Source organism: Plectropomus leopardus, chromosome 16 (genome assembly GCF_008729295.1).
Source record: "Plectropomus leopardus isolate mb chromosome 16, YSFRI_Pleo_2.0, whole genome shotgun sequence".
In the NCBI taxonomy this organism is placed as follows: Eukaryota; Metazoa; Chordata; class Actinopteri; order Perciformes; family Serranidae; genus Plectropomus; species Plectropomus leopardus.
Genome location: NC_056478.1, coordinates 26,961,188 through 26,975,246, shown reverse-complemented (window position 1 = coordinate 26,975,246; position 14,059 = coordinate 26,961,188). Strand labels below are relative to the sequence as shown.

The window sequence follows — 14,059 nt, the reverse complement described above, 5'->3', positions numbered from 1 at the left end:
ACAAGGAGATAAGCAATAAATTATCTTTGTTTTATTTTAGCCCTTTTTCCTGGTAATTTTCTTTTTGTTTTTTTTCCTTGTCTTTTGCTAATTTCAGGTAGTTTTCTTGTAACTATTGAAACCATTTCCTTGCATTTTTTTATGAAAAAGTAAGACCTTCTCTGAGGAGTTTTTAAGTTAACTAATAGCCCAATTCCAAAAAGGGATTCTGAGATGCCTGATAAAAACAGACACTAAACAAAAGGTTGGCTCACTTTACCTCAGCTGGAGAGCTATTAAAAAATATGTATATTTTGGGGGTATTTTATGGCTTCATTTGACAGCCGAAACGAAGAGACGAGGGAGCAGCAGAGAGACAGAGAATGAGCTCACTTCCAGCTGGAGACTTTGTGGTTCACGGACAACACTAACCTCGGCCACCAGGGCACCCCATCAGATGAACTTTTTTTTGCACTGACAGGAAGTGACTGCAGTGATGGCGTCGTACACAACAGATGGCGTGCAGTACTGAGAGCTGCTGTGTGTCTCTGTGTGTTTTTGCAGCATGTTTGTTTTGCTGAAGGGAGCCACCAAAGAGCAGGCCTTCAAGATCGGCAACGAGATCGCTGAGGCGGTCACCGCAACCAACCCCAAACCAGTCAAGCTCAAGTTTGAGAAGGTAGTGCTTCTCTCTCTCTCACACCACACACACACACACACACTCAGTAGACACAGAGGCAGCAGCCTGTCTGCACGCTCTGTGCATTTTGATTTGGATCTGTGTCAGTCTGTGCCAATTTTCTTTCTCAATCAGCACATGTAGACACATTTAGCAGTAATTATTGTTGTGTGTGTGTGTGTGTGTGTGTGTGTGTGTTTTCTCAGGTGTACCTGCCCTGCGTGCTGCAGACAAAGAAGCGTTACGTGGGCTACATGTACGAGAGCCTTGACCAAAAGGAGCCCGTGTTTGACGCCAAAGGGATCGAAACGGTGCGCCGCGATGGCTGCCCCGCTGTTTCCAAGGTAACAAGCAAACCCCCCCATTTCACTCCGCTCTACACCAATCACAGCCATGGCAGTTTTCTTCCCGCTCTTGTTTGCTCGGACTGCTTCACATGTGTCAATCAGGCAAAAAGGGCCCCGCCTGCTCAGAGACACGGCGTGTTTCTTTGTTAATTTGTAATCATATTTAAATATCGTGACTTGAAACAGTAAGTCAGTGGTCTATTTTATATAAATCCTGCTTCTTTTGAGTCTCCTCATCTCTCTTTGTTTGTTTGTTTGGCCTTTTTTTTAATTGATGCTCTGGTGTTAATTCTCTTCTCGTCCCTCCTGTCATTAACATGCGTTCTCCAGATTCTGGAGCGTTCCATTAAGCTTCTGTTTGAGACTCGGGACATCAGCCAGGTGAAGCAGTTTGTGCAGCATCAGTGTGTAAAGGTTCTGGACGGCCGGGCCAGCATGCAGGACCTGACCTTCGCCAAGGAGTACCGGGGCAGCGGCTCGTACAGACCCGGAGCCTGCGTGCCCGCCCTGGAGCTCTCCAGGTGTGTGTGTGTGTGTGTGTGTTTGCAGAGAAGCCACATGCAGCAAACAGCACAGCAAAAGACAGAGAAAGCACTTAGTTTCGTGTGTGTGTGTGTGTGTGTGTGCGTGTGCGTGTGCGTGTGCGTGTGCGTGCGTGCGTGCGTGCGTGCGTGCGTGTGTGCAGCAGAGAGCAGGGGAGCTTGCTGTCACCTACAGTTACAGTAGTCAGTGTGAATCCAATTACTCCTTCCCCACAGTGCTCATTGTCTGGCTGCACCAGGCTGCATGTACAGTACCTGAGTCTGTTGCTAGGCAACCCGGCTCTTAATGGATGGAAAAAAAAAAGTGATTTCAGAGGCATGGGTGAGAGGGAAATATTCAGCCTCATTCATGAGCACTATCATGGTTTATCTCATGTATCTATCAGGAGGCTTGATTCTTGATGTTGCTGAATTTATCATAAAATGTTTGATTTTTAATTTACAGCAGAAGAGCGGCGTTAAAGCTCTTAAGTCAAGAGTTAGGATTGTCAAGTTTATTGTGTTTTCCTTCATCTCAGGCGTATGATGGCGTATGACCGTCGCCTGGAGCCCCGTGTTGGTGAGCGCGTGCCCTACGTGATCGTGTACGGGATGCCCGGCGTGCCCCTCATCCAGCTGGTGCGTCGTCCCATGGAGGTGCTGCAGGACCCCGGGCTCCGCCTCAACGCCACCTACTACATCACCAAGCAGATCCTGCCGCCGCTGGCCCGCATGTTCCAGCTGATCGGAGTGGACGTGTTCAGCTGGTACCAGGAGCTCCCCAGGGTGAGAGGGACAACAGTTGATTTTTATCTTGGCGATGCAATTTAGAAACAATGCAAATGAGTGATGATGATAATTAACTGCCTTTATAACCCGGAGTAGAAAAGAAGAAAGCAGGTATTAAAGACAGACACACCTGAATGGGTTTCAGTTTGGAAAACGAATAGTTTGACAGCATTGTTGTGTTGCTTCCCCGCCTGTCAAAATAAAAGCAGACTTTCAGAGGGTCTTTTCATTCAGTGTGTTGAGTGCAGAGAGAACAAAGGATGAAGAGGAAAATCTGTGTGCTTCCTGCTGAGGATGGAATGAGACTCATCAAACTGCAGCGCTGCTGTCTTTGTGTCAGTGCTGTAGTCAGCTTCACCCTGACGGAGTACACACGCCATCTGCTGGTGGAGCCGAGAGTAGAGCCAATCAGAAATGATGAATGACCCAACACAGCAATTTTACAATTTGTTCCAACTTCTCCGTCGTGAGGCTGTGGTTTTGTTCTGCAAGATTCTCCTGAAAGTATTGGACACTAAAATGCATTCACACTCTTGTCTTGTCCCCCGTGTCTGTTGTCTCTGCACACAGATCCAGAAGGCGTCCTGCTCCTCAGCGGCAGGAGGAGAGGAGATGGGGAGGAAGGGAACCATTTCCCAGTATTTCACCACGCTTCACTGCCCCGTGTGTGACGAGCTGACCCAGCTGGGCGTGTGCTCGCGGTGCCGCGCTGAGCCCCAGAGAGTCGCAGTCACACTCTACCAGGACATGAGACAGTGGGAGAGTCAGCAAGACCAGCTGCTGAAGGTGAGACATGTCCAATCACATGAAAATTCTCTGGCGATGAAGCATAATTTGTCTAATCTGTCAGTCCATGAAATCGTACCAATACGCTGCTTTTATGTGCCTTTCACAAGTATTTAAAACTTTCAACCCCAAGCAAATCGGTGTATTTTATTTAAAAAAACATGGGAAAAAGGCGATGAGCAATTTTACAGTTAATGTTAGACAAATTGCAAAAAGATTCTAGACTTAAAAAATAAAAAAATAAAAAATTGAGAAAAAAAAGAGACTTTGTCTCTCTTTATACAACGTCACCTGATGTTCTGGCGGAGAGCCCTGAAGGCAAACTTATCTCATGACTGGTCAAAGAAAGCGCGGATCGAGTCATTTAGCTCTTACAAAAAAACTAAATATGGCTCTTTGTCATTCCGCCGTATTTAGAAAATGAGGTAAAATGATGATTTTACGAGTTAAATCTTGCAAATTGAGTGATTTTCTCAATATATCTAATATATACAGATTTGCGTGAAGATGTTCTCACAGTAAAATTATATCATCACAGTACGAATCCACTGATTGTAAATAAATCATATCTGTCAAGTCTTATTTGTAAAATTTCAAAGGAAGAGTCCTTTCAGAAACAAATCACTGCTTCTAATTCCTCTCCCAGCTGGATTCTTCTCTCTTAGCTGTACAGAGAGGATTTGAGTGGGTCAGATTCTCCACTCTCGGGGCCTCCTGTGGCTCAGAGTGTGCGCCTCATATAGTTTGGGACCTTTACAGCAGCCCGGCTTCGATTCAGACCTTCGACCTCTTGCTGCATGTCATCCCCCCTCTCTCCACTCTTGACTGTCTCTCTCCGGCTGCACTATAGCGAAGGCAAGAAAATCACCCCCCTCATTTTTGTGTCAGTTTTCAATGAGAGCGGGAGAGAACATTCGGCCTGTCTGTCAGGGGCCACAGAGAGAGACACTTACTGTTATCTCACTGTTTGAGATAACGGCGACATACAAAACATTTTTACAACTCTTTGTTCATGCTGGCCTTTGTCCCCGTCTCCTCGGTCTGTTTTTATAGTCAAACAGATAACGCTGCATTATGACTCTGACTCTCAGCTGGAAGGGCAGCTAAGGTTATAGATAGACAAATTCCTTCCAGATCTTGCAGCCTTGACTTTTCTAAAGTGTAAATAAAGAAAAGCCTCGCCCCCGAAAGAGTGTGTGTGTTTGTCATAGGTGGAGGAAGTATCCACACCCATTACTTAAGTAAAAGTACTAATACCACACCGTAAAAATACTCTGTTACAAGTAAAAGTCCTTCATTGAAAATGTTACTGAAGTAAAGGGAAGTTAGGTATTATCAGGAAAATGTACTTAAAGTATTATAAGTAGAAGTAAGCAATGTAGAAAAATCTTTAAAAAAAAAAAAAAACCACCCCCCCCCCCAAAAAAAAAAACACTACAAAACTCAAAACACTAAAAATCATATTTAAAAAAAAAAATAAACCACCACAAAAAAACTCAAAATTATTTTCTTTTAGAAAGGAAAAGAAACCTCCAAAAAATTCAAAATGATTTAAAGTAAAAGTTGAAAATGTTACAAAAATCTTAATATGGAAAAACACAAAAGCTTTTAGATAAATGCAGTGAGGTTAAAAAATACAATGTAGTGTCTAAAATGTGGAGGAGTAGAAGTATGAAGTGGCATGGGGGAAAAAAAATACTCATGTGCAGTAACCTTATATTTGTACTTAAGTACAGTACTTGTGTAGATGCACCTGGTTACATTCCACCGCTGGTGTTTGTGTCCAGATCTGTAGGAACTGTAGCGGCTGTGCAGAGCGCCACGTGCCCTGCGTGTCTCTGGACTGTCCCGTCCTCTACAAGCTGTCCCGGGTCAACAGACAGCTCTCCAAGGCCCCCTACCTCCGACAGTTGCTGGAGCAGTTCTGATTGGCTCTCGAACCCCCGGAGCTCCCCCCTGCTGATTTGGTGCTAATCCTTGCCCCGTTCCCCCCCACCCCCATCTCAGTGTTTGATTGTCCACTCAGTTGTAATAGTTTAAATGGTGCTTCAATTGAACCCCGTTGGGTTTTCATTCTGTCTTGTAAGTGTTCTTCGTTCTACAAGTATTTCTCTGCGTGTGCAGGCCGTCTGGTTCGAGCCTCCTGTGGGGCTCATGTGCGTCCTCATGCTTGTTTGCTGCCATCTCCATTAGCTGCTATGGGCTGAGTGAAGCTGCTGTCCACACGAGACGCAGCGACAGACTGCCTGTCATGGAACTGAGCGCAGTCCAATCAAGGATGACGTGTTGTATCTCGCGCTGTAGCAGTTTGAAGTTTTTAAGGAGCTCCTTAGAAAAACTCAAGACAAACAATTCAAACCACTAATTGACTTTTCTTCATTTTTATATCAACTGCAGTCTTTTTGTAAATAGCTCCTGTATAGCTCCATCTGTAATCTCACTGTGCATTAAAAAAAAAAAAAAAACTAAAGCTCCGGCCATGAATGCAATCAAAACAGTTTTTATGCATTCTGTTACAGGATGCCATTTCTCATTTTTCTTTTAACCTTGATTGTATTGACATTCATTTTGGCAGATTTCACACTCCTTCTACAGAGTGTGGCGACTGGAAACTCTTTCAGTTTTTCTAAAAAAAAAAATCTGGGACTGTTGCAATACTGTATTTTGATAATTTATGTCATGAAGAGTCTATTGTTTCCTTGTGCATATATGGTTTTGTGGACTGTGCAAAAGAAAATCTGTCATCAAACCATGTCCAGATCCAATCTTCAATTCCCCATCCAGCCGTACACAGGATCTGTGTATTTGTATAAATGTACAAAATAATAATGAAGGAGGTGTTTTTTGTTTCTTTTTAATGGACATTGCTGTGGGTGGAGGTTTGAGATTGATATAATAAAAAGTCAATGTATTAAAATTCCTTTCCATTGATGATTGTTAAAAAAAAAATACAGTGACGACACGTGATTGAGACATCCACAAGCCACGACACATTACAACACATGACAAAAAAAAAACAAGTTCTGTACAAAAGTGCAACAAAAACAGAACTTCATTCAAATCTTCCAGTTATCATCACACACATTTCCTGCTGTAAGAGTCACTGTGATAGTGCAAAATTAATGTACAGTCATTAAATATTATTTTTTTTGCAGCAGAGCAGCCTGTCCCTGTTCGTCTCAGCCACTCTGCTCATGTGTCCTTGAGCAAGGCACTGAATTCTACCAGCCCTGGGACCAACACAAACCTTGACGAGAATCAATGACGTACTAAAACATTTTGCTGCAGCACACTTCAGCATTTCATTCTTCATCATCCAGGACAAGTCTAAAACCTTCCAGAGATGCTGATGAGTCTGTGCAAAACCCCCAAACTTCCAGTCAACGCACGGATGGTTTTAAAGCTGCACAGGTTTCGGTCAGTAGTTTGTGTTGCATTCACTGCACAATAAATCATCAACTGTTCATAAATATTGGAGTTTTTAAGCTTCTGGACAATAAATGGGCACAGACATGGTGAGACATGGCTCTTCTAGTGTTGAGCGAGAGATCAACAGCACTTCGGAGTCGTAGGAGGAGGTTTCAGTCTCTCTTCTCTCTGTCCAGAGACAGCAGCAGTTTTTGTCTCGGCGAGTCCCCGACCAGGGAGATGGTGTCTGAGAAAGCGGCTCCCCCTGCAGGCTCGGTCGCCTGGCTGTTAGAGGCAGCAGCTGTCAGACCCGTGACATCAGGAGGAGACGAAGCCTTGCTGGGGGAATTAACGAGACTGTCGTCCATTTCAATCACCTCAAAGTCTGCGTCGTTCCACTGATCAGCCTCGTTGTCCTCCTCTTCCTCCTCCTCGTCATTGGCTCCTGAGTCCAGCAGCGCCTGGCGGTACTCGCTGTCGTCAGAGTCAGGCCGACCCCTGACTCTGGGTTTCCTGCTCTGCCCGCTGGGGGCCGACGCCAGCTTGTACATGACAGGAAAGAGGATAGAGGTGAAGGTGGCGGTGATGAGCGACAAGTACATGAGCAGCGGCTGGTCGTGGAACTTTCCCATTAGGAAGCCTACAAGTGCGGGGAGCACCATCTCGCCCAGTGCCGCCCCGACCACGAAGGTTGCCGCCATGTGGGCGGTCACCGTGGTGTACTGCTCCACCCAGGAGATGCCGCTGGGGAAGGTGGTGGCCATGGACGCGCCGTACAGACCGCTGCAAAGCCACAGGGCGACTCTCTCCTTGCTGAAGAGGCAGAGCAGCAGAGAGGACACTGTGGAACCCACCAGACTGAGCAGGATCATGGTGCCCGGGTACAAGCACGCCGCAAAGAAGATGGCCAACCCCCTGCAGGCAGCAAACGTCCCCCAGAACAACGAGTTCAGCCCGGCCGCCTGCGACGGAGGCATGAGGGCGTAGTCCTTGGCAAAGGTGAAGATGAAGGAGCCGTATGCTACCTCCGCACCTACATAGGCGAAGAAGAAGAAGAAGAGCAGGACAGTGAGAGCCATGTGATGCTTGGCCACCAGGGGCTTCCCCGATGTGGTGCGGGCTTTGTCTCGCGACGAGCTGCTGCGAGTGTAGAGGATGAAGAAGAGGATGGAGATGATAAAGACGAAGGAGCCGATGACGATGTAGGCCCACATGGATTTGAGGGTGCTGGTCCTGCTGTGGATGTAGGTGATGAGCGTGTGAATGTCAGGGGCTTTGGTGTTTGGCTCTGTGGTGACAGGAGGTGTGGAGTTGGTTGGTGTGATCCCTGTGCTGTTGTTGCTTTCGGGCCCAAACAGCAGCTTGGCTATGATCGGAGACACAAAGGCCCCGGCTGCGAAGCTGAAGTGGAGAGCCTGCATGTGAGGGCCCGCCTGCTCGCCCCAGGTGTTCAGTATGAGGACGTTACCACCTGAAGAAAAGAGGAGAAAAACATTGACAATAAAGTAAACCATTAAAATTTACAAGATTTCCCTCAAATGAATTTATTTGTGATGGGCCCATAACGATATAAGCATCAGCTGCCACGTTCTGATTTTCTGTTTTTGGTATTTCATTACATAACACTCTTGGAGTGCGGAGCATACTGTGGGCACAGACGGAGCAGCAGAACGCAGTGAAAGTGAACCCCCCCCCGTCATCCTCTACAGCTACAAATACATTCTAACTCTAACACTGATTTATCATATTGATACTGTATGAGCCACTTCATCATTTCCTGTGGTGACATCTGCTGCTACCCAGCACAGATATGCACAAGGCCCCACCACCTCTCCTACATGAAGCAAGACAACACAGACTGTGGTGGTTTTGCATATCTTTGTAATCATAATGGTGTTTTTTGTTTGTTTTTTGTGTCTCTGTTGTCGTTTTTTTATAGTTCTGCATCTCTTTCTAGTCACATGTGTCTCTTTGAGGCAATTTTGTGTCTCTTTGTAGTGTCTTTGCATGTCCTTGTGGTCTTTTGTGTTATTTTGCAGGTGAAGTCCACGGGAGGACCCTGACACTTTGGGCCCCTGAGCCTGTGCCTAGAAGGCCTGGTCGGTTATCTATCCATGGCTGCTACAGAAAACTTTTTCAGGTATTCAGTAAAGTATAAAAATACAGAGTTTAGGGGTTTTTTTTTTTAATAATGTGTGCACATAAATTAAATGATGCCCTCAAAGTAATAATGTGGATTAAACTTATCTCAAGAAATGTGTTTAAGGAGCAGAGAAGATAATACAATATTTTGCCACAAAAACGCTAATTACAGCCATAAATCTCTGTCAAAATCCGAAACAAACTGTGTTACAAACGGCTAGTTTTAAGAATCTCAGCAGGGGGCCGGCCAAAATGCTGAGCCTCACGTTAAAAGGTAGTTGTTAAAGCTGCTCTGATCAATATTTTTTTTATTAACAACGGCTTAAATAGCTAATGTAAAGGTTGTCCCTTGCAGTGATGAACCCACAGAGAATTAGCACTTCAGTCTGCATTTCCCCCTCAGCTGTACGACACATTTCAGCCTCTTTTAGCTCACTTTTAGCTAAACTGTTTGGATTCAGTGCCATTGACCTTGTTTGAGAAAAATCTCTGTAGGCTACCTGTTCAGCATCTAACAGACAAACACATCTAGATATCTAGATCGGCCCCTCCCTTAATAACCAGACCAACCACAATAAACCGCTACATCAGTTCCTACTGCTACAATGACATCAGCATCAGTCTGAAGGAGGGAACCGGGCCATTTGAGGACATCATTCAGTAATTTAAGAGAGTTCATTTAAGGAGTTTGCGGTCGAGGCAGGTGTTCTCAATCACTCAGAGTGATGAGACCTCATTACAGGAAAGTTTGCGGAGGTCACCAAACTCCGTATACTACAATAGACCTTTTTTTCACCGCAGACATTTTAATGTCATAGCAGGAACACTTTAACGATGGCTCAGTTCACACCAGTGTCACATAACAATAATGACAGTGAGCTAGCAGCTTATTATCGAATACACCTGTGGTTTTCCTGCTGTGACTGCCATGTCTGATTTTAAAAAGTTCTATAAAAAAAATCATATAGCAGCAAGATGTCTCCCCCTAACAGACCTGACAAATCTTATAAGAATACTTCTATTAAACAAGCCCCCAGTAAGCCAAAATAAGTAAAAACACAGGACACTAAGTAAATTAACAGTAAGCCTTAATGTATAGATTTATATCTTCATTAAATGAAATACTACTGTACCACCAGCTATACATTTTCCCCCCAGGTATGCAAAACACATATTATTACTTATGTATCAAAGGCTCTGTTCCATATTTTTTACATCTGAAACACCCCTGAAATAGATAATTCCACCAGAGTCCATTTGTATAAAAAAGAAAAATATAAAAAAAAATACAAAAAAAGGGTCTATGTTTGCAGGGATCTTTTCCATAATGTCAGATGCTTACAATAACAATCAGAGCCTGTCAGTGGCAAGAGACAAGCACTGTTAGTGGACAAAAATAAAAAGTGCATAATTGCCCAGAGTGGTTACATCACAGCCTGTTTCACAAATGTCAGTTGTGATGATATCAGTCAATATTAGACCCTTTTTTAATTGCTGTTCCCATTAACATGTAGACACAAAAAGCTGGAGAAACATAGGTTTGAAAAATCCCCAAGTTTCCCTTTAAGTTACGTCTTACCTGTATCCAGAATGCCCATAGACATCCCAATGCTGGACATGAGCACAGTGAGGAGCAGGGCGTGCTTACAGAAAGGGATGGCACACATTCCCACTGAGGTGACCAGCATAGAAAACCCTGGAAGGCAAAATAATCAGAAAAAAAAACAAACACGTTTCATTTAAGTAAAATGTTAGTCAGAAGAAACTGCGATGCAGACCTAGTGAATGTTCAGACTAAAGACGCCTGTTACAGGGCAGTTACCACGAGTTAGAAGACACAGACCATCTTGTTGGGGGACTGACAATGAAAAAAATCCCTTTTATTACAACACCCAACCACAGCTTTAAAATCTGATAAAAGAAAGGTGGTCAAGTTTTGAAGTAAGAAACCCAGCTACACCTGCACAATTTGCAGCTACAGTGCAACACATAAACCAGCTGCACGTGGGCGAGGGGTTACCTAGCAGGAAATGGGGGTTCATGCAGTCGAAGAGAATGCCTGCTAAGAGGGAGCCGCCGATGTAGCCCGCAGAGCGGCCGACGAAGATGTACGAAATGTTGCTGATGTTCTTTTTCACATTCACAGCCAGGTCCTCGAACGTGGGGCCAAGAACAGAGATACTCATCCCCTGAAAAAAACACGAGATCAGCAGGTCAGTACATTTAGTGCGTGCACATTAAAATACATATCTACCTCTAAAAAATGTTTCCACACCTTTAATGCATGCTAAATGCAACATGACAGGGCAATTCAGGTCAATTACGGCTCCTGCTGAGTGAGACGTTATCACTCCCTGCCTCTTTTAAATGGAGCTTTGAGGTTAATGTTTGATACTGCAAATATTTAACTCTGTTTTAATCTCCTTTGACTACTTATGCGATATGAAAGGTACAGTGACGATTTTCTGTATCACTTATGTTTTTAGGGTGGAACATTTTCTTGAACAACTTTCCCATTGTTTCTCCAAAACCACAATTATGGGCCAGCTTTTTTTTTTTTTTTTTTAATTTCCATGTTTCGTAACAGAGTGAAAATGAGCCGGGGTGTTGCTGAAATAACAAAGCTTGTGTAAATTGAGGAAGAAAACGTTGCAGGAGTAAACAGACACTGTCTCAGGTGTGTGCCGATGGTTTTCAGTCATCTGATAATGTGGTTGAAGAACAAGTTTTGCAACTATGTAAATCCTGACTGTGCAGGATACTGCGGCATTCATTTTACTTACTGCACATTACAAATGGCCCTCTGTTGACTGATAGCTTAACACTTAAGTAAACCCAGGTCATTCATAAAGATATCACTGACCAGCTTTTGCATTTATAACTTCTATGTTGCTGCGAGTAGTGAAATAGTGGATGCAGGTAATCCACATGGACCAGAATGCTGCTAACAATACAATAAGGTCAAAATCAGAATTAAACTGGAACTTCTAACTACAGTTGTAAGTTTGCAGACACTGGTGTGCCGATAAAAAGCATCTGACTATAACTCTTTATTTTTTGCATGCTGTCCTACTTTCCTCTGGTTATAAACTAATTCCTTAAACAGGTGTTGTTTATGCCATCTGATGGCACAATTTATATCAACATTAGCAAGCTAAATATAGATACACCCCTTATATGAATGACAAATGCACTTTCTGTGGAAATATGGTACAAACATTAGAAAGCTTATTTTTTCAATGTGTGCCTGTGATTATCTTCTGTATTGATTTTCAGTTGAATCTCCAAAGAACATTTGACTCAAAGAACCTGATTTATTAAAACGTTTTTTTAAAATCCATTTTTTCTTTTCAAGAATTAACAGTAAAGATTTTAGACGTTTTACATTCATTCAACACGGTTTTTGAAAAAAAAAAATGCCCTTATATACCACTTTCAAACAATCCGATCTAGATGCATATCTTAAAACAATATCTAACTTAAAATATGTGATAAACCCCCACTAATTTATGCAAATCTTACAACGTATATATATATATATAACTAATTAGGTAAACCCACCTGTTTCTTTTCTTATATTGTTGTCTGTCTCGTTTGTACCTATTTGTCTCATTATTTTTATTTGTATTGACCACTGAATGTACTATTTAAAAACTGAAAACGAGCTGTTAAAATAATATTTTTTTAAAAAAGCTTAATAGCTAAAGTTAGCTAGATACCCCCACCTAACTGGCTAACGTTAGCTATCTGGTTGTCATAAAAACCTAAACCGTAGATGTATTATTAGAACTGGATATGTTCTAATAATACACCCATGACCCAAACACATCCTAGTAAAGGCCCGAGGACATCGGCAGATGCATATTTTTGTAACATTTCACAGTAAAACCACACAGGTCTTAGCTAACGTTACCAAGCCCAGGAATGATGCACAGAGCGCGAGCGTGACCACCCAGCGCCCGCACGCTCCGTATCCGCTCCGTCTCCCGCCGACCACCTCCACCCGGTCGTCGCACACCGGTTTCGCCGTCCTCTTGACCGCTTTGAGCGCACTCTTCAGCCCTCTCCCGGTGTCCTTCCTCTTGTCAAACAGGGTGTCCTCCTCCTGGTCGTCATTGTCGTCGTCGTCCTCCATGCTGGCGAAGCGAACGTGCTTCTTTTTAACGACGGTGTCTCGTGCGGCGGACATACCTGTCAGTGTATCGCTGCTGGTGGAGATGTTGCGCTGTCAGGACGGCCGTTAACCGCCGAGTGAACAGCGATCAACACCTGATAGCTGTTTGGATGGATTCCTCCGGTTCTGCGCTTCCTGTTTGTAGGTTTCTCTGAGCTAAATCGTCTAAATGAAGTCAGTCATCTTTAAAGCCGCTGGACGGTAGAGAGGATGACAGTGGGGTACCGCTGCCGCAGCCGCGGGTCCCTCCATATGTCAGCGGCGGACGTATGGCTGCTGGATGTTTGCAAAGATCGTCTAATGATAAAGAGGCTCACTCAGTAGGAAAAGCGGCCTGCCTTCTGAATCGTTTTTCCAACCTACTGTAGATCAAACCACGCCCACTTCCCTGTGACGAAGGCCTCGATGACTAAAAAGTCATGAAAAACGTATGCCATAAACAAATCCTGATATTGCAGGTTATGTGATAAGAAACACTATAACATGGCCATGGGCTATAATGTATTAATATATAATATATTATAGCTTGAAATGTGTAATACCACTTATTGTACAGAATACCATAAAAAGTTATGAAATGTATCCCACAAAAAAATCAGAGTATGAAGTAAAGATAGTAGTATAGTAGTAGTAGTAGTATTTATAGTATCTCATAAAAAAGTAGTATAGTATAGTATGCCAAACACAAGTCATAGAATACTGTGTCACAAGAATGTCATGAAAATATTATTTTATAGTGTGCCAAAGTAAAATAGTCTCAGTATATTAGGACATAAACATATCAAAGGAAATGTTATAGTATAACATGTCACAAAAAGTCATAGTATAGTATGTCAGAAAACTGTCATTGTAAAGAATGCTATAAAAAGTTATTTTAAGTTGTGATTTAAAAAAAAAAAGTCAAACTAGTATGTCATTTAAAAAATCATTTTGTAGTATGCCATTAAATTCATAAATTCATGTACAAACGATGGTAGTTTAAAAAAAAAAAAGTAAAATGTAAGAAAAAAATTAAATGGTCTTTTGGTGAATTTTTAGGCATTCCCATCATATCTGAAACTATTGAATACATTAAGTATTTGGGATGTTGTTCAAAAAAGCATAAGAAAAATCATAGTTTAGCATGTCATCAGTGGTAAAATCAGTGGTGAAAGTCTGAGAAAGGCAGCAGACCTGTATGTTAAAGTCACCTAAAATAAGAATATTTTCTTAAATAGTTTTTACATTTCTTCTT

General features: G+C 43.0%; 2 protein-coding genes across 2 annotated transcripts in view; one reads left to right on the top strand and one right to left on the bottom strand.

The window, feature by feature from the left end:
- rev3l (REV3 like, DNA directed polymerase zeta catalytic subunit) overlaps positions 1-6,018 on the top strand; it is a 93,482-nt gene extending 87,464 nt beyond the window's left edge. Inside the window, exons 27-32 of the mRNA XM_042503379.1 lie at positions 544-658; positions 865-1,002; positions 1,336-1,526; positions 2,066-2,312; positions 2,886-3,101; positions 4,889-6,018. Coding sequence (XP_042359313.1) covers positions 544-658; positions 865-1,002; positions 1,336-1,526; positions 2,066-2,312; positions 2,886-3,101; positions 4,889-5,029 — 1,048 coding nt within the window. The 3' untranslated portion in view covers positions 5,030-6,018. The remainder of the gene's footprint in view (positions 1-543; positions 659-864; positions 1,003-1,335; positions 1,527-2,065; positions 2,313-2,885; positions 3,102-4,888) is intronic.
- On the bottom strand, positions 5,940-13,167 carry mfsd4b (major facilitator superfamily domain containing 4B). Its single transcript, XM_042503380.1, has 4 exons — positions 12,565-13,167; positions 10,672-10,840; positions 10,231-10,347; positions 5,940-7,980 (listed from the first exon to the last, which is right to left on the bottom strand). Exons 1-4 carry the CDS (start codon positions 12,838-12,840, stop codon positions 6,683-6,685), a joined length of 1,860 nt encoding a protein of 619 aa, XP_042359314.1. The 5' UTR covers positions 12,841-13,167; the 3' UTR covers positions 5,940-6,682.
- Between the last annotated feature and the right edge of the window lie 892 nt (positions 13,168-14,059).